Genomic DNA, 21,024 nt, shown 5'->3' on the forward strand with positions numbered 1-21,024 from the left:
GATCAGCGTGGCGGATGTGTTGTTACCTACCCTTACCACCTGGGGGCTTCCCGTCAAGAATTCCAGCATCAAGTTGCAGAGGGAGGTGTTTAGTCCCAGGGTCCTTAGCTTAGTGATGAGCTTTGAGGGCACTATGGTGTTGAATGCTGAGCTTTAGTCAATGAATGGCATTCTCACATAGGTGGTCCTTTTGTCCAGGTGTGAAAGGACAGTGTGGAGTGGGGCTGATTTGGAAAGGCACAAACTTGTCTATATAAGGTCCCACAGTTGACAGTGCACATCAGAGCACTTCAACCCTATACTATAGGGCTGTATCACAGCCTGGCACAGCAACTGCACAGCTCGCAACTGCAGAGCTCTCCAGAGGGTGATGCGGTCTGCCCAACGCATCACCGGGTGCAAACTACCTACCCTCCAGGACACCTACAGCACCGGATGTCACAGGAAGGCCTTCCACCCAGGTAGCAATATATGGCAGCACAATAGAGGCTGCTGCACTATATACCTAGACTTGGAATCACTGGCCATTTGAATAATGGAACACTAGTCACTTTAACAATGTATAAATATTGTTTACACACTGCTTTACACATCTCATATGTATATACTGTATTCTAATCAACTGTATTTTAGTCAATGCCACTACGACTTTGCACAATCTAATATTTATTTTAGATGTATTGTTGTTAATTGTTAGATACTAATGCACTATTGGAGCTAGGAACACAAGCATTTTGCTACACCCGCAATAACATCTGCTAAATATGTGTTTGTGACCAATACAATTGGATTTGTCCATAGCGCTCCAAGACAGGATTGTGTCGAGGCACATATCTGGGGAAGGGTACCAAAACATTTCTGCAGCATTGACGGTCCCCAAGAACACAGTGGCCTCCATCATTCTTAAATGGAAGAGGTTTGGAAACACCAAGTATCTTTCTAGAGCTGGCCGCCCGGCCAAACTGAGCAGTCGGGGTAGAAGGGCTTTGGTCAGGTAGGTGACCAAGAACCTGATGGTCACTCTGACAGAGCTCCAGAGTTCCTATGTGGAGATGGGAAAACCTTCCAGAAGGACAACCATATCTGCAGCACTCCACCAATTAGGCCTGTATCGTAGAGTGACCAGACAGAAGGCTCTCCTCAGTAAAAGGCACAGGACAGCCCTCTTGGAGTTTGCCAAAACGGCACCTAAAAACTCTCAGACCATAAGAAACATTCTCTGTTCTGATGAAACCAAAATTGAACTGTTTGGCCTGAATGCCAAGTGTCATGTCTGGAGGAAACCTGGCACCATCCCTACAGTGAAGCATGGGTAGCAGCATCATGCTGTGTGGATGTTTTTCAGAGGCAGGGACTGGGAGACTTGTCAGGATCGAGGGAAAGATGAACAGAGCAAAGTACAGAGAGATCCTTGATGAAAACCTACTCCAGAGTGCTCAGGACCTCAGACCGTGGCGAATGTTCACCTTCCAACAGGACAACGACCCTAAGCACACAGCCAAGACAACGCAGGAGTGCCTTTGGGACATTTCTATGAATGTCCGGACTTGATCCCGATCGAACATCTCTGGAGAGACCTGAAAAAAGCTGTGCAGCGACACTCCACATCCAACCTGTCAGAGGATTTTTTTACTTATTTAACTAGGCAAGTCAGTTAAGAACACATTCTTATTTACAATGACGGCCTAACCCAGCCAAACTCCGACAACGCATGGCCAATTGTGTGCCCCCCTATGGGACTCCCAATCACGGCCGGATGTGATACAGCCTGGATTCGAACCAAGGACTGTAGTGATGAATCTTGCACCGAGATGCAGTGGCTTAGACTGCTGTGCCACTTGGGAACTTGAGAAGATCTGCAGAGAAGAATGGGAGAAACTCCCCAAATACAGGTTTGCCAAGCTTGTAGTGTCATACCCAAGAAGACTTCAAGGCTGTAATCGCTGCCAAAAGTGCTTCAACAAAGTACTGAGTAAAAGGTCTGAATACTTTTGTAAATGTAGTATTTCAGATTTTTCTTTTTAATAACCATTTTTGGCTTTGTCATTATGGGGTATTGTCTATAGAATGATGAGGGGAAAACATATTTTATCCATTATACAGTGCCTTCAGAAAGTATTCTTACTCCTTGACGTTTTCACATTTTGTTGTGTAACAGTCAATTCAAAATGGATGATTTTTCTCACCCATCTACACACAATACCCCATAAGGGCAAAGTGAAAACATGTTTTAATGTTTTGCACATTTATTGAAAATGAAATGTATTTACGTAAGTATTCACATTCCTGAGTTAATATTTTGTAGTAGTACCTTTGGCAGCAATTACAGCTGTGAGTCTTTCAGGGTAAGTCTAAGAGCTTTTCACACCCGGGTTGGTTGTCAAATTGGTTGTTGGATCATTGTTAGACAACCACTTTCAGGTCTTGCCATAGACTTTCAAGTAGATTTTAGTCAAACTAACTCGGCCACTCAGGTACATTTCACTGTCTTCTTGGTAAGCAACTCCAAGGTTGATATGGACTTGTGTTTTAGGTTATTGTCCTGTTGAAAGGTGAATTCATCTCCCAGTGTCTGGTGGAAAGCAGACAACCACGTTTTCCTCTAGGATTTTGCCTGTGCTTAGCTCCATTCGGTTTCTTATTTTTTTTACACTGAAAAACTCCCCAGTCCTTAATAATTACAAGCATACCCAAAACTTAAAATAAATTTAAAATGTTATTTGTCACATGCTACTGAATAAAACAGGTGTGGAATGCTTACATACAAGCCCTTAACCAACAATGCAGTTAAGAAAAAATACCTAAAATAAAGAAGAAATAAAACAAATAATTAAAGAGCAGCTGTAAAATGAAAATAGTGAAGCTATATACAGGGAGTACCGGTCCAAAGTCAATGTGCAGGGGCACTGGATAGTTGAGGTAACTGAGGTAATATGTACATGTAGGTAGAGTTATTAAAGTGACTTTGCATAGATAATTAACAGAGCATAGCAACAGCGTAAAATACGGAGGGGTGGGGCAATGCAAATAGTCTGGGTAGCCATTGGATAAGAAGTTCAGGAGTCTATGGCTTGGGGGTAGAAGCTGTTTAGAACCCTTTTGGACCTAGAGTTGGCACTCCGGTACCACATGATGTGGACACCTAGGAACTTAAAAGCTCTCAACCTGTTCCTCCACAGCCTCGTCGATGAGAATGGGGGCGTGCTCGGTCCTCCTTTTCCTGTAGTCTACAATCATCTCCTTTGTCTTGATCTGACTTCCTCCCTATAGGCTGTGCTGTCATTGTCGGTGATCAGGCCTACCACTGTTGTGTCATCGGCAAACTTAATGACGGTGTTGGAGTCGTGCCTGGCCATGTAGTCATGAGTGAACAGGGAGTACAGGAGGGGACTGAGCACGCACCCCTGAGGGGCCCCGTGTTGAGGATCAGCGTGGCGGATGTGTTGTTACCTACCCTTACCACCTGGGGGCTTCCCGTCAAGAATTCCAGCATCAAGTTGCAGAGGGAGGTGTTTAGTCCCAGGGTCCTTAGCTTAGTGATGAGCTTTGAGGGCACTATGGTGTTGAATGCTGAGCTTTAGTCAATGAATGGCATTCTCACATAGGTGGTCCTTTTGTCCAGGTGTGAAAGGACAGTGTGGAGTGCATTAGAGATTGCATCATCTGTGGATCTGTTGGGGCGGTATTGGAGTGGGTCTAGGGTAGTGGTGTTGATGTGAGCCATGACCAGCCTTTCAAAGCACTTCATAGCTACAGATGTGAGTGCTACCTTATTGTTCTTGGGCACAGGGACTATGGTGGTCTGCTTGGAACATGTTGGTGTTACAGACTCGGACAGGTTGAAAATGTGAGTGAAGATACTTGCCAGTTGGTCAGCGCATGTGAGGAGTACATGTCTTGGTAATCTGTCTGGCCCTGAGGCCTTGTTAATTTTGACCTGTTCAAAGGTCTTACTCGCATTGGCACCGGAGAGCGTGATCACACAGTCGTCTGGAACAGCTGATGCTCTCATGCACGCTTCAGTGTTACTTGTCTCGAAGCGAGCATAGAAGTAACTTAGCTCGTCTGGTAGGCTTGTGTCACTGGGCAGCTCTCGGCTGTGCTTCCCTTTGTAGTCATGTAGTCATATAGTAGTTAGCAAGCCCTGCCACAGCTTCGGAGCCGGTGTGGTACGATTCAATCTTAGTCCAGTATTGACGCTTTGCCTGTTTGATGGTTCGTTGGAGGGCATAGCAGGATTTCATATAAGCTTCCGGGTTAGAGTCCTACTCCTTGAAAGCAAAAGCTCTACCCTTTAGCTCAGTGTGGATGTTGCCTGTAATCCATGGCTTCTGGTTGGGGTTTGTACAGTTGAAGTCAGAAGTTTACATACACTTAGGTTGGAGTCATTAAAACTACTTTTTCAACCACTCCACAAATCTCTTGTTAACATACGTTAGTTTTGGAAAGTCGGTTAGGACATCTACAGTGGGCTCCAAAATTACTGGCACCACTGACTGGCAATGCACAAATACTTAAAAAAAAAAATATATATATTATTATAGAGATAAAATACCAACATGTGAGAAATACTGTACTTTATTAATGTTTCAATGGAACCCGCCAAAATCATACAATTACATTTCACCAAAATCAAGTTTCAAAATTATAGGCACTCCTCATTTAGTACTTGGTGCCACCACCTCAATTTTCCTGTAATGTTTTACAAGGTTAAGGAACACATTTGGTGGGATTTTGGACCATTCCTCTATGCAGATCCTTTCAAGATCCTTCACATTCTTGGGATTGCGTTTATCAACTGCCCTCTTCAACTCAGCCCACAGGTTTTTGATTGGATTTAGGTCCGGTGACTGAGATGGCCATGGCAGAACATTGATTTTGTTGTCACAGAACCATTTCTGTGTGGATCTTGAGGTATGTTTTTGATCATTGTCTTGTTGGAAAGTCCACATACGGCCAAATCCCAGCATTCTGGCAGAGGCAACCAGATTGTCAGCCAAAATTGCCTGGTACTTGGTGGAATTCTTTACGCCATCAAACTTAACCAATGCCCTTGGATCTCTGGAATTAAATCAGCCCCAACACATCACTGACCCACCACCATATTTCACCGTGAATATGAGGTGCCTCTCCTTGTATGAATCTGTTTCGACGCCAAACATGCTGTATCATTCAATTTTGGTCTCATCTGACCAGGGCACCTTCTTCCAATCATAATTTAAATGACGTTTGGCAAACTCCAAGCGCTTGCGTCTGTGTCTTGGAGCCAGAAAGTGTTTTCTTCTGGCAACCCTTCCAAAGAGCCTGTGGTTGTGGAGGTGGGGTCTGATGGTGCTTTTTTAAACCTGGTGACCCCAAGACGCCACCAAGGCCTGGAATTCTTTCACAGTGATTCTTATGGATTTTGTTGCTTCTCACCATCCTCCTCCCTATACTGGGGGCAAAATGCATTTGCGTCCTCTACCCGTGAGGTTTTCAACTGTTCCATATCTTTTGAATTTATTTGTATTTGCCCTGACAGTGTAATCGTTTGTGGATCTTCTTGTAGCCATTACCAGATTTATGAAGGGTTACGACCATCGGTCCCTTCTGAATTGCCAGTTCTTTTCTTTTGTTCATGGTGTTGGATGACAAAGGGATATTGCATTCGTGTTAATTCCTGGTTCAATTTTGGTAGATGTTATTTACAATAATATTTAAGGATGCCATTAATTGTGAAACCTTGATATGAGGACATTGATTTTTAATTAAATCAATAAATTATTTTGTTGGTTTCCATTTATACATTAATAAAGTAAGGTATTTTTCACGTTGGTATTTTGAGTTTATGCCCTGGTGCACTGGCTACCACGCTGTGAACAGCGTTAAGCAAACCCGTGCACGTGTGTGTGATTGTATGAGAGCAAAGTGCTGCTCACTCATCTCAATATCCTAGCCTATAGAGCCCCACAGTTGAGGTGTCATCATTTCAATCACCCACGTGGGTATATGCTCCTAAAAACCAATGAGGAGATGGGAGAGGCAGGACTTACAGCGTGACGAGCATCACAAATAGAACCAATTTCTATTTTAGTGCCTGGCTACGTAGACGCTCGTTGATGCGCACGAGCAGTGTGAGTGCAATGATTGAATAACATGTATGTGTACATTTATTTTGCAACACGAGCAGTGTGATCCGTATGTAAGGCTGTAACGTGAAAAAGTGAAGGGGTCTGAATACTTTCCGAATGCACTGTAAGACCGCTGACATTTTCAGGATAATGCCATGTTGCTCGAATTGACACCAAGCTTCAAACTAACTAGATGTAGGGGATGGCTAATTGCTACTGCCTTCCTGAGCTCTAGAGGAACTGTTACCCCCAGATCCAGATGCCTTGGCTGTCAGGTAGGAATTTCCACTGTCACATTTGAGTGACCCTTTTTTTTGGTAAATGGACTATTGGGTTTTTCATAATGGTCATTGGCTGTGACTTTATGTGGTGCTTTTTTTGGATCAGGTTTCTCAGTAGCAGGAGGGCGAAGGGCAAAATCAAGAAAGTGGCTGGGAATTCAGTGGGAGAAAACTAATTCTGACTGTTTGAGTCAGAGGTTACACTCTGACTGTCATCCAAGACAGAACTGACACAACTTCCAGTTGACAAGGTAAAAAGAGAGAGGGAAGAGAGAGGAGGAAGAAGTGAGTAACCAGCCAAAACCCTGAGAATATTGAGCTGAGAATATTCTTTATGGCAGCAGTTCAGAAAAATGACACTCGGTAACCCTCTCAAGCATCTTCACTTTCTAACCAATGTCTTAACGAGTTATTAAAGAGACTTTGGTTTCAGACAACGCCAACATTTCATCAAGAACACAGGCTAGATTTAGGAGCTGTGTTGCTGTGGCTAAGTAAGTATTAATCTCCGCCTGTCTGTCCGCCTGTCCCGTAGGATCTTATGTACAGGGGCTACAGTAAAATTTAGACTAACCACAGTCTTGCCCGGCATGTACCCCTACCCCCACAACCCTTGCCCCAAAAAAACACTACTATAATGAGATGACAAAAGACAGAGATTAAGATAATGCACAAGAGGTCGGGGGGGTATTAAGAGGCATGGGGGAGGAGAGAGATTGGAGAGGGAACTGGGCACACAGAGCTGGGAGGGAGAGAAAGCTTGGGGGAGAAGGCAAGAGAGCAAGATTGGGTAAAAGTAGAGGGGAGACCTCGGGGTCTAGCCAGAGAGAAATAATGAGAGAGAAAATGAGAGGGGGAGAGAGAAAGAGCGAGACAGGGAGTGAGCTAGTGAGTGAGCACTGGGGGGGGGATCAACAGCTGATAATGTCCGTCCAACCATCGAGAGCAGACAGATTTCGCAAGCTATTTTGATAGACCTCCTCATTTTAGATCCCCGCTCCGAGCGCTCATCGGGTCATTTGTTTGTTTGTTCATCCGGCAACTCCGATCTCCACTTGCCTTTCTCGTAATGGCTATGACAAAGTGTGCAGACCATGCTATGTCATGTCCGTTGCGCACAAACCTGTCGCTCTTTAACCTTTTTATGCTTCTGGATATTCCCATAACTCGCGTAGTCAACTTCACAGACAAAAAAAGCTACTATGCAGGATTCATGGAAATGAATGAAACCCTACAAAACCCCATAAGCCTCAGTGCTACCAGAGGCACTGACATGGCCCCAGCACAGAAAATAAAAACCCTACCATCCCTGTAACATTAGATAGCTATTGTTGTATGTATCTTCCAGCTCAGCGACACAGGAAATTAAAAAAACACACTAGGTAAATATATAACACACATACTTGTGTGCGCGCGCGGCGCATGCACGCATTCTGCCTTTATTGCTTCCATACTCAGCGGGTAGAGAGCTTAAGCCATTAACCCACTATGGTGCATGCAGCATCCACCACAGTGTACACCCCAAGGCGTGTAGTCGCAGCGGCTGCAGCTGGAACGGTGGCAGAGACAACAGTGACAATTCTGTGACGGTGACGACTCCGCACTGTTACAAATAAGCTCAACACCGTGACATTTGTCCTTTCAAATGAAACCAATCCACTTCACTTCCTCTGCTATTGAGCTCGAGCACTAGAGAGCTGTATCTGTATTGACAGAACTATTTCTGTCTCGTAATCGATATGACCTTAAATACACTTCGAGCTTGCAATCAAGGGACAGGATGTGTCGCTTCTGGTGGTCGCGATAACATCCACTCATGTCCGTGTCTTTGACATGCTGCCCAAGGTACAGTATTCCACATGAGTGAATTTCACCCCAACCAAGACACTCTGCTACTACTTATATGTTGCCCTGGTATTTTTCTTAAATAATACATCAAAATATATTGTATAATACATGTAGAAAGCAGGTCATTGCACGGTGAAATCCACATTCATAGTGCAAAGTACTTAAGTATGAAAAATGGAACCAACTCCAAAACTAGGTGATGTTTTTGACTCTTCTATACCCCCCTCCCCCTAAAAAAATCCATCCATCCATTATCACATAATAGAGAAACATATCACTGTAATCTCTACCTCAATTCATTTGTCAACAGAGCAGGGCATTATTTGAACAGCTGACAAAGTGTGTGCATCATGATAATCTGTAGCTCGCATGACCAGAAGCAGTTGGTTCACAGATGTTAGGGCAGCTGACTGTTTCCCAGCCATTCTGTTCTTCTGTGTCCTCTCAAACAGAACCTTCCACACACACATCTGAGGTGCGCTTCCCTTGCGCTTTCTCCCATTCCCAGTTTTGCTGTGTGATGTACAGCAATGCTCAATCTATATACTCAATAGTCCATACTCTTGTCTAGTCATGTCTGCCAGCCTTCATATTGAATAGCTAAGGGTTCAATATCAATCTATTGCTCTATCAACAACAAACACAGAGAGGGGAAGACTCAGAGTATAATCTTTCCCTTCAGTGCCCACTATAAACTCCAGACTACTCTATAGCATGAATGAACCACTGAAATAGTTTTACCTTTCAGCAAGGCGCTTCAGTTCCCCCTCGCTCTTTCTCTTCAACCTCTGTCACCGACAAGCCTCTCTGTAGAGAGATGGTGATACAGTCCCGCTTTCTCTCTATCCCTCTCTCTCTGACTGCAACACACGCGATACAGTATTTTTCAACCTCCCTCTTTCACACACACACACACAGTCCAGCTGTGACAGTACACCCACACACACAGACACACCCTGGGCACCAGTCCAGAGTCAAAGGGCTTTGGTTTCTGACACTCTCTTCACTGCCCTGGGACGAGACACTGATAGAGGGAGGGAGAGACGAAGAGGCAGAGTTGATGAGAGAGAGCCCGAGAGAGAGAGAGAGAGAGAGAACTTAGGGGAGAGCTTAATGCCTCACATCAGAAAAACATCCCCATTCGAAATGGCAACATCTGGATAAACTACTTTGAAACCGATATGAAAATCCAGATTGGCCGAAATGTAACGAGACTCAGATCAAATTAGTTGATAAATTTTTAAAAAATGAAACAATTAAAAGACCAACAAAACCCATTAGACATACCCATCACAATAACAAAGCTGAAAGAGAAAACCAAAGTGTGGTAAAGCCTGTGGGCCAGACACCATCTGCAATAAGATGAAGAAAAGCTGTGTTGAATGTAGGGTACTTTCCAGAAATATAGAATAAAGGCATAACACACACATTGAAAAGTAGACCAATTCTACCCTAATAATTATAAAGTATCTGCAAGACCAGTAATTTAGGGAAAGTTTTCTGGAGCATAATAAATATGAGAATACAGACCTTCCTCACAAAAAAAGTGTTTTAAGTGCATGTCAAATTGGCTTCTTACCAAAACAAACACCTGACAACATCTACACCCTTATTAAAAAATATGTTTATCAGTCCACAAAGGGTAAAATATTTGCCTGCTTTATTGACTTCAAAAAGGCATTCAATTCCATCCAGCATAAAGGACTCTTCCTCAAACTCACCCAAAGTGGAATTGGAGGAAGACCCTGTGAAGTTATTAAAACATAACACAAAACTGAAAATAAATGTTGTGTTCAAATGATTTTTTCTTTTCACACAGTGGCGAGGGGGTCACTCAGGGCAGCAATCTGAGCCCAACACTGTTTAATATCTACAGTGGGGTCTGGAATTATTGGATCCCTTGATAAAGATGAGTCTTTTTTTGCTGTTATGCATTTAGCTGCTAAATCGTGGCCACCACAACATTAATAATCTTCTGGATGGTAAAACATTCTTGGTGCAAACTTAAACCAGATATAAAGTATGTATAAAAGATAGTGGGGCAAAATATTTTGAAATAAGATCATCCTTGAGAATAATCACCCCCAATGATTTTATGTTTGAGTCAGTCAGATAGCATAAAAATAATTGAAGGAAATTAGCTTTAAAACTGCAATTTTTCTCTCAGCCCAATGGCAAAATGTGTAGAATTTGGGGAAATTAACTTTAAAACAGCAAAATGTCATCCCCGAGGCCAAGAGGAGGGCCTCTAAAACCACACCATTGGCCACTCCTAAAAGGTTTTATGAGATTGGACAACAAATTAGGATGGACCTTACACCATTTCCTTTCCAGATCCTTGATATCCATCATCTGTGCCTCTTCAATTCAAACCACAGGTTTTCAATGGGGTTCATGTGCGGAGACATTTCTTTGTGGATTATGGGGTTACTGTCTTGCTGGAAGATTCCCTCAGCCTCCTGACAGAGGCAACCAGGTTTTTGGCTAAAATCCCCTGGTACTTGGTAACATTCATGATGCCATTTACCTTACCAATGGCCCCAGGACCAGTGGAAGTACAAATGCAAATAAATAATCATTTAACTAGCATGATCATAATAACTGTCTCCCCCATAGGTAGGGTACCACTACATTCAGTCATGCCTATAATTTTTTTAATTTTATTGACAGGTACAGAGAGCAATGGCGAGAGAGGAGAGTGAAAGAGAGAGGAGCAGAGAGACAGCATGCTGTGAAGCTTTTAAACAACATTTGTAGCCTTGTCTCGTGTCCCTCATGTATTTATGTATACTCCCAGATTGGAGCTGTCAAATCATTCTCTCTCTCTCACACCCTCTGTCTCCAGCTGCCACACACTTATTTGCGCTGGCCTTCAATCACTCCCTCACCGGCATCCCGAGAACGCCCGTTATTTCTATATTTACCTACTTAGTGTCCTTTTCATATTGATCAGTGCTCACCGTGATGCGCGCTCCACTCCTCTCCGTGTCACAAGCCGCTGTTGTTTTTGGTCATGCTACCATTACTATAATACCACAGAGGAGGAGTACCAAAATATATAATCCTCTTTTAATGCATGGTGAGTTAGACACAACAGCTGGTGTGGAGTCACACGCCATTATATTTTGAGTGTGTGTGTGTGCGTGCTTGAAGAAGCACACAATTGTGTGCGGGGAGCGGCACACCATTATGTTTGAGTGCGTGTGCGTGTCGGTCTGTGCGCGTGTGACAGAGAGAGAGTGAAATGTGGTGGTATGTGGTAGCATGTCAAATACAAGGTTGCAAGCCAACAAAATGGGATTTGATGCTGTACTAGTTCCTGTGCAGGAGTGCTGGCTGTCTTAACTAATTAGAGAAGAGGGGCATTTTCAAAACAATGTGGCATAAGCTGGGGACCCGGGACAAGACGATGAGGGACGGACACACACCTGTTCTCTCTAGCATGGTCACCTTGCTGCTTAGTGTGCTTCTTGTCCCTCAATGTCATACCAAGCCATGGTGGTGTTGCTAGGTGGCAATTTCAGGGTAGTGTTATGGTTAGAGTAAGTGGTTAAAAGGTAGAGTCCACAATAGTACATCATACAAAGCAGGGCAACTTCCTGCGTACACTAATGCTCATCCCACTTTGTGCTCCTCCTCGCAGCTTGAGGCTTGCCCACACTGTGAAAAAGCCAATAGTGGCAGTCTTGGCCGATCTGAATTCCCAATTTTATTCAGGGCGGAAAACTAAATTTCTTACTGGACAAGTTCCTGTAGTACTCCCTGTTTAAGTCCATTGTCTCCCGTTTGCCAAATTAATACAATCCTGTTGATGATTTCTGTAAACAGGAAGTCGCCCAGGTATGTGTGATAATGTCATCATGCGGAGTGTAACTTTCAAATCCCATGTGGTCAGAAATCTTACCGTCCTTTCTGGCATTGGACTACCTGGTAATCCCAACCAGCCCCCCTAGTGAGCTACTACTAAGCCAAAGAGAGACAGGCAATAAAGTTGTCTCATTAAAGAGCGGAAGCCAGCAGTAACTTGTCCTTCCTATGTTTTCTTGTCCTATCTAACCCGACTGCTGCAAGTGAACCTGAACGCTTGTGTTGACTGTCTGACCACCCAGTCAGTCAACAACTCACCACAACAACTGCCCCACTCTGATATTTTAGTTCTAACTGCTGTGTGTGTGTGTGTGTGTGTGTGTGTGTGTGTGTGTGTGTGTGTGTGTGTGTGTGTGTGTGTGTGTGTGTGTGTGTGTGTACGAAGTCTGTAAATCGGAAGGAACTTTTGGCAACCTCAGCCCATAATCCAATGTCATTTTGGGCCACTTGGCATGTAATAGTCAGTACTGTATCACAACATGCCCTTTGCTCACGAAGCATGCCAAGAGGTAATAACATTTCTTGGCATCCTTCAAAAACATAGCCAGTAGTTTTGAACAGCTTCCATCGTATAGATACATCTAGACCATGCTAGCCTTGTCCTAGGTTTGTCTAGTCCTTGCCAATATCTGTGGTGATAATAACCATAGTAGATGGCGAGACAGCGCAAACAGATCTAGGACCAGGCTAGAATCCCTTCAAAATGTTAACATTTTAGAGGTTTCTATGGTGAACCTTGTAGACCACACAAAAAATATTTACTCTAGACAAGCTATTTTTATTTTAAAGATGGATCAAGACCTACCTTGGCGTCACATTTTTTATGAACGGCTGTCTTGCACTCTGCAATGAGACAAAAGAGACCGTGTAAGAGTTGGTTGTGTGTGTGTACGAATTGTGTTACACTCGGTACTCACCCTTACAGAAAGCCCCAGGGATGTTGATGGTCTGTCTACACACTTCGCATGGTCGTTTCTTCCTACAGCTCTTCTCTGTGAACGCATGGGACACGGCTCCTTTACCAAGCTGTAACAGAACACAGAGTAGCATAGCATGACACACACAATGAGATGGACTGCTGGCATTTCTGCACCCAAATATAATAATATATCCCATTTAGCAGACGCTTTTGTCCAAAGCGACTTACAAGTCGGCTGGGGCCACTACTTTTACATATGGGTGGTCCCAGCGGGAATCGAACCCACGACGCTTGGCGTTGCAAGCGCCATGCTCTACCGACTGAGCCACCAACTGTGTCAAATGTAATAGTACAAAAGGTCATTGGTATACTGAGAACATCTGGGAATATTTGTGCTCAAAACTGACATCCAGAAGAGTCTGTCCGGTCACGGACAATGTGACAGATAAGCACCTTGAATCACAGTCTCTAAGTCACATATACAGGGTTGTAGGTGAAGTACAGTGAAAATCTAAGGCTTCGAGCTCCAACAAGCAGGACAAAGTGAAATAGAAATAGCACCATTTTCATAACAACAACGATGGGAGAGATTAATAAATACATGTCCATTGGTGTGGAGGCAGAGTAAAGACTGGTGAGGGGGTTGGGGGGGTGACCATAGGGGGAGCAGCACCATGACCATTGAGCGGCAAAAACAAACATTTCAATAAAAAAAATAAAACATCAAAAAGTGCTGGGATGGGGCAGAGTAAAAGTCTGTTGTTGGGGGGGGGATGTCCATAGTGGGAGCAGCAGGAGAAAGAACGTCCATTGCAAGGTGGGGGGTTCATTGGGGGAGGGGGAGCAGGTAGCTGACTAGTGGTGGTTATTCAGCAGCCCGATGGTCTGAGGGTAGAAACTATTGGCCAGTCTCAATTTTTTTGCCATGATGCTCCTGCACTGCCCACATCTGAGTGATTGAAGCCGGGAGGACAGGTCTTGGCTCGGGTGGCTGGTGTCCCTGATGATCTTCTTGGCCTTCCTGCGATACATGGCCTTGTAGGTGTCCTGTAGGGCAGGCAGTGTGCACCCAATGGTGCGTTCGGCTGCACATATCACCCTCTGAAGAGCCTTGAGGTCCTCGGCAGAGTTGCCGTACCAGGCTGTGATGCAGCCCGACAGTATGCTCTCAATGGTGCTCCTGTAGAACATTGAGGGCCATCGGGGACAGGCCAAATTTCTTCGGCATCCTGAGGTCTTCACTACGGTGTCCGTGTGGTTGGCTTGTGTACGCTGAGGAATTTGAAGTTATTGTCTCCATGGCAGCCCCGTTGATGACATATAGTTTGATAGATAGTGTGAGGGTGGTGTGTCCTGCTGTACTCACCCGTTCTTGAGGTGAATATATGTGTGTGTGTCTATACGTCTGTCTTCACTCTTTGTATTACAGGTTGAAGGGATGGAGGGATTCAGACTAGAGAGAGAGACACCACTACCATTTTCGTTAATACAGGGAGAGAGGTGGATGTTTGCACAGCTGCCTAGACTGGCACAGTGCAGTACAGGCACCCTTTCAGTGGAAACCTATGCTAGACAGTTGGCACTGTCAACAGGTGTAACAGAATAACTTTAGACCGTACCCCCGCCCATACCCGGGCGCGAACCAGGGAACCTCTGCGCCGTTACCCATCGCTCCACAAAAGCCGCGGCTCTTGCAGAGCAAGGGGAACTACTACTTCAAGGTCTCAGAGCAAGTGACGTCACCGATTGAAACGCTATTTAGCGCGCACCACCGCTAACTAAGCTAGCTATTTCCTTTCCGTTACACAGGCACCAGAGAAACTAGAACACCCCAAAAATGTTGCTCAGATGATAATCTAATCTGTTAAATGGCAGATCAAAACCCACATTTGTGGCTAAAGTTTAGCAGTTACTGGTTAGAAATATGGCTTTGTTCATTTGTGGGTCGCAATAACTTGAAAAGCTTTGTGAGTGACGTCGCAAAGAAGTTTGGGAGCCACCGAGCAAAGCCGAGAGGAGAGGCAGAGAGAAGAGAAGTAGAGACAAGAATGGCTTGGTTCATTGAGAGATCATCATTTGTCAGAAAACTAAAATGGGAATGGATGTCGGGTTTCATTCCATTGCTGCTGCTCATTTTACAAGTGGACATTTGCACAAACAGCCTTGGCATTGCAAGATTGATGGCTAGTCCAATAAGCAAGGTCAAAACCTCCAGGAACATTGAATGGACTACATAAAAACAGCTGCTTACGCATGCATACATGCAAGCACGGGATTCAGACTCACCTGCCAACAAGATACAACACTTATTTTAAGCAACACAGTTACACGTATACACATAATTCAACAGAAACCAAAACCTACATTCATACACAAATGTGTGCACACAGTCCCTGTGACAGTGTAACTATAAAGTCTACATCCTCTACTGACTCAAAATCCATGCTTTTTATGCACTCTCAGAGGACAAAGGCATGGCAAAAGTCTGAGAACATCCGAAAGCGGTGTCACCTGATTGCACGTGAACCTCATTGAGTCATTAATCTATCCTCCCCAGAAGGGAGGGGGGGAGAGTGTGGTCTGGGTCAACAACTACCACCAACTCCAGTAACAAACACCTTTATTTATTCACTCACTCTATCACCTTTATTTATTTACTCACTCCATCACCTTTATTTATTCACTCACTCCATCACCTTTACTTATTCACTCACTCCATCACCTTTACTTATTCACTCACTCCATCACACGGCACACCTCTTCCGTTGGCCGCCCCTCCCTCCCTCTCCCTCCATCCATCGGCACACCTCTCCGTTGGCCGCCCCTCTCTCCCTCTCCCTCCATCCATCCATCCATCCATCCATCCCACGGCACACCTCTGTTGGCCGCCCCTCCCTCCCTCTCCCTCCATCCATCCCACCTCTTCCGTTGGCCGCCCCTCTCTCCCTCTCCCTCTATCCATCCCACGGCACACCTCTCCGTTGGCCGCCCCTCCCTCCCTCTCACCATCCATTCCTAAGAGGAAGCAAATGTAGCTTTGCTGTGATTTAAAAGGTTGCTTTAAAGTATGTGTGTGTGTGTATTATCAAGATCAATAGAGTTCATGGAGATCACTGAAGTTGCCCCTGGCTTGTTTTTAACACGCAATGATGTTAAAATAGCATGTTCAACAGCATAGTGGTAATCCTACAGACATCCCGATGGCCAGAGCACAGTGTGAAAACACATACAATATATATATATATATATATATATATATATATATATATATATGTGTGTCCAGACTGTTATATTTGGGGTAACTTTGCATGTTTACTAAACTGCCACTGGACTCATCAGAATGGATGGATCTGCCATTATGACTGTGTTTGTTACCGGGAGAGATGACTAATCTGTAAGTTTCACTCTTTTTCTCACTCTCTGTCTTTCACTCCCTCGCTCCGCACCCATCCCTGTCTCTCATTAGATACTAGGCATACATCTTTTATTAGATCCATCGGCTGGTATACTGTTATATAACTCATGATTAGGGCTGCTTCCTAGAATCAATTTGAGTTTAGCAATTCAGTGTCCATCCTTTGAAAAAGAATGGTCAGTGGCAAGGGAAATGATCTGATGAATCTGGAAAAAGAAACACTGAAGAAACAATTTGAGTGGCGTACACACAATGTGAACTCGCCTACACCCTTGGCAAAGACCAGTGACTTAACTTGTTTCTTTTGTAACTAATACTTTCCATCCAAGGAACATTTGACTATTACATAAGACATCTAGGAAGCCATCCAGGAAGCTCAAGTGACACAAACTCAAATGAAATCAACTGTTGGGTGAAACTGGACAAAGTTAAGTGGGATGATATACATTATATTTCACAAGCATAGCATATACAGTTGAAGTCAGACGTTTACATACACCTTAGCCAAATACATTTAAAAACTCAGTTTTTCACAATTCCTGATATTTAATCCTAGTAAAAATTCCCTGTTTCAGGTCAGTTAGGCTCATCAATTTATTTTAAGAATGTGAAATGTCAGAATAATAGTAGAGAGAATGATTGATTTCAGCTTTTATTTCTTTAATCACATTCCCAGTGGGTCAGAAGTTTACATACACTCAATTAGTATTTGGCAGCATTGCCTTTAAATTGTTCACCTTGGGTCAAACGTTTCGGGTAGCCTTCCACATGCTTCCCACAATAAGTTGGGTGAATTTTGGCCCATTCCTCCTGACAGAGCTGGTGTAACTGAGCCTCCTTGCTCACACACACTTCTTCAGTTCTGCACACACATTTTCTATAGGATTGAGGTCAGGGCTTTGTGATGGCCACTCCAATACCTTGACGTTGTTGTCCTTAAGCCATTTTGCCACAACTTTGGAAGTATGCTTGGGGTCATTGTCCATTTGGAAGAACCATTTGCGACCAAGCTTTAACTTCCTGACTGATGTCTTGAGATGTTGCTTAAATTTTCTTGCCTCATGATGCCATCTATTTTGTGAAGTGCACCAGTCCCTCCTGCAACAAAGCACCCTCACAACATGATGCTGCCACCCCCATGCTTCACGGTTGGGATGGTGTTCTTCGGCTTGCAAGCATCCCCCTTTTTCCTCCAAACATAACGATGGTTATTATGGCCAAACAGTTCTATTTTTGTTTCATCAGACCAGAAAGAACGATCTTTGTCCCCATGTGCAGTTGCAAGCCGTAGTCTGGCTTTAATGGCGGTTTTGGAACAGAGGCTTCTTCCTTGCTGAGCGGCCTTTCAGGGTATGTCGATATAGAAGGAGACAGAACGTGTCTCCTTGCTGAGCGGTATGACGCCGGTCTGGTCCCATGGTGTTTATACTTGAGTACTATTGTTTGTACAGATGAATGTGGTACCTTCAGACGTTTGGAAATTGCTCCCAAAGATGAACAAGACTTGGAGGTGTACACTTCTTCCCTGAGGTCTTGGCTGATTTATTTTGATTTTCCCATGTTGTCAAGCAAAGAGGCACTGAGTTTGAAAGTAGGCCTTGAAATATCTCCACAGGTACACCACCAATTGACTCAAATGGATGTCAATAAGCCCAATCAGAAGCTTCTAAAGCCATGACATCATTTTCTGGAATTTTCCAAGGCACAGTCAACTTAGCGTATATACGCTACTGACCCACTGGAATTGTGACACAGTGAGCTATTAGTGAAATAATCTGTCTGTATACAATTGTTGGAAAAATTACTTGTGTCATGCACAAAGTAGGTGTCCTAACCGACTTGCCAAATCTATAGTTTGTTAACAAGAAATTTGTGGACTGGTTGAAAAACTATTTTTAATGATTCCAACCTAAGTATATGTAAACTTCCGACTTCAACTGTACTGGTAGTATAGTATTCTACAATTCATATTGAAGTATGATAGCCTATAGTATAGTCTAGTTGAGTATAGTATGGTGTAGTAGAAATGTTGAATGGAGTCGAGGTTCGTGGTTGTTTAAGAGCATTAGGTTAACCGTTAAGAGTACAATAATGAGGAAAACCGGTAGAAATTAGAGTCATGTTGTCTTCACTCGCTTTTGCAAGCAGGTAATAAGAAACTGAAACCCAGATAAATAATCCATAATAATCTAACACAGAAGTGTTTACTAGTGACGTGTTGTGCAGACATCCACACCCAAGTACACGTTTTTCAATTAAATTGTCGAGATAAATAATAGTTGGCTGATGGTGATTACAACAAGTCCTGACCTTAATCATCTCGCAATTTGGTCACCTTTTAGAACCTGTGCAATTATTCATATATCATTAATGACATCAAATATACAGAGGTAAAGTTGGTTTAATATTCACACATTTGGACATTCAACAGACATTTGCCAAATGCCATTTAAAATTGTAAATATCATTAACGTTTTCACTGATTATGACAGAATCATCAAGCTAGGTTAGGATTTATTCTATAAATGTCTAGCATCATTTTTGTTTTGAGTGAACATTACAGATTGGATTTGATATAAACACATCAAATCTATAAGACACCATTTAAAGCGGTATAAATAAATAAGTAATTCACAGTGTCACAGAAACCTCAAACTAGGTATCATTTTTTATATAAATGTCTAGCATACTCTTACAACTTCTGTTTTGAGGAAAAATTACAGTTTTGATTTGATAGAGGGCATGTGGTCAAAGTTCTAACGAGTCTGTTAAACCCTATTAGAAGGGGCCTGGCATAAAAGTCTGCATCGTCAGTCATATTAAATTAGATTACAGGAAAAAACTACGGGATGAAGGGGTCAGGCCTGACTAACAAAGAAGTGGATGGATCAAGAGGACCAAGACAAACAAGAGGATCAACATGGACATTCCACAGTGGAGATCAGGAAAACTCAGAATGAACCATAACATACACTACTGTTCAAAGGTTTGGGGTCACGAAATTTCAATTTTTTAATTAAAAAAAAGAGAAAAGCAACGTTTGTGTCCATTATAATAACATCAAATGGATCAGAAATACAGTGTAGACATTGTTGTAAATCACTATTGTAGCTGATTTTTATTGGGATATCTACAGTGCCCTGCGAAAGTATTCGGCCCCCTTGAACTTTGCGACCTTTTGCCACATTTCAGGCTTCAAACAAAGATATAAAACTGTATTTTTTTGTGAAGAATCAACAACAAGTGGGACACAATCATGAAGTGGAACGACATTTATTGGATATTTCAAACTTTTTTAACAAATCAAAAACTGAAAAATTGGGCGTGCAAAATTATTCAGCCCCCTTAAGTTAATACTTTGTAGCACCACATTTTGCTGCGATTACAGCTGTAAGTCGCTTGGGGTATGTCTCTATCAGTTTTGCACATCGAGAGACTGAAATTTTTTCCCATTCCTCCTTGCAAACAGCTCGAGGTCAGTGAGGTTGGATGGAGAGCATTTGTGAACAGTAGTTTTCAGTTCTTTCCACAGATTCTCGATTGGATTCAGGTCTGGACTTTGACTTGGCCATTCTAACACCTGGATATGTTTATTTTTGAGCCATTCCATTGTAGATTTTGCTTTATGTTTTGGATCATTGTCTTGTTGGAAGACAAATCTCCGTCCCAGTCTCAGGTCTTTTGCAGACTCCATCAGGTTTTCTTCCAGAATGGTCCTGTATTTGGCTCCATACATCTTCCCATCAATTTTAACCATCTTCCCTGTGCCTGCTGAAGAAAAGCAGGCCCAAACCATGATGCTGCCACCACCATGTTTGACAGTGGGGATAGGGTGTTCAGTGTGATGAGCTGTGTTGCTTTTACGCCAAACATAACGTTTTGCATTGTTGCTCTCTGTGCTTTTAACGGACCTCTGAGACTATCACAGTGCAGGTGCATTTATACGGAGACTTGATTACACACAGGTGGATTGTATTTATCATCATTAGTCATTTTAGGTCAACATTGGATCATTCAGAGATCCTCACTGAACTTCTAGAGAGAGTTTGCTGCACTGAAAGTAAAGGGGCTGAATAATTTTGCACGCCCAATTTTTCAGTTTTTGATTTGTTAAAAAAGTTTGAAATATCCAATAAATGTCGTTCCACTTCATGATTGTGTCCCACTTGTTGTTGATTCTTCACAAAAAAATACAGTTTTATATCTTTGTTTGAAGCCTGAAATGTGGCAAAATGTCGCAAAGTTCAAGGGGGCCGAATACTTTCACAAGGCACTGTACATAGGCATACAGAGGACCATTATGAGCAACCACCACTCCTGTTTTCCAATGGCACGTTGTTAGCTAATCCAAGTTTATCATTTTATAAGGCTAGTTGATCATTAGAAAACCCTTTTGTAATTATGTTAACACAGCTGAAAACTGTTCTGATTAAAGAAGCAATAAAACTGGCCTTCTTTAGACGAGTTGAGTATCTGGAGCATCAGCATTTGTGGGTTCGATTACAGGCTCAAAATGGCCAGAAACAAATACCTTTCTTCTGAAACTCATCAGTCTATCCTTGTTCTGAGAAATGAAGGCTATTC

The 21,024-nt window shown here is 43.2% G+C and overlaps 1 protein-coding gene across 1 annotated transcript in view; it reads right to left on the reverse strand.

The window, feature by feature from the left end:
- LOC135539610 (tensin-2-like) overlaps positions 1-21,024 on the reverse strand; it is an 80,540-nt gene that overhangs the window by 50,666 nt on the left and 8,850 nt on the right. Inside the window, exons 2-3 of the mRNA XM_064965590.1 lie at positions 13,024-13,132; positions 12,912-12,949 (exon numbers count right to left, since the gene is read on the reverse strand). Of these exons, the coding sequence (XP_064821662.1) occupies positions 12,912-12,949; positions 13,024-13,132 (147 nt within the window). The remainder of the gene's footprint in view (positions 1-12,911; positions 12,950-13,023; positions 13,133-21,024) is intronic.

The sequence above is a fragment of the Oncorhynchus masou genome, chromosome 5 (assembly GCF_036934945.1).
Source record: "Oncorhynchus masou masou isolate Uvic2021 chromosome 5, UVic_Omas_1.1, whole genome shotgun sequence".
Classification (NCBI taxonomy): Eukaryota; Metazoa; Chordata; class Actinopteri; order Salmoniformes; family Salmonidae; genus Oncorhynchus; species Oncorhynchus masou.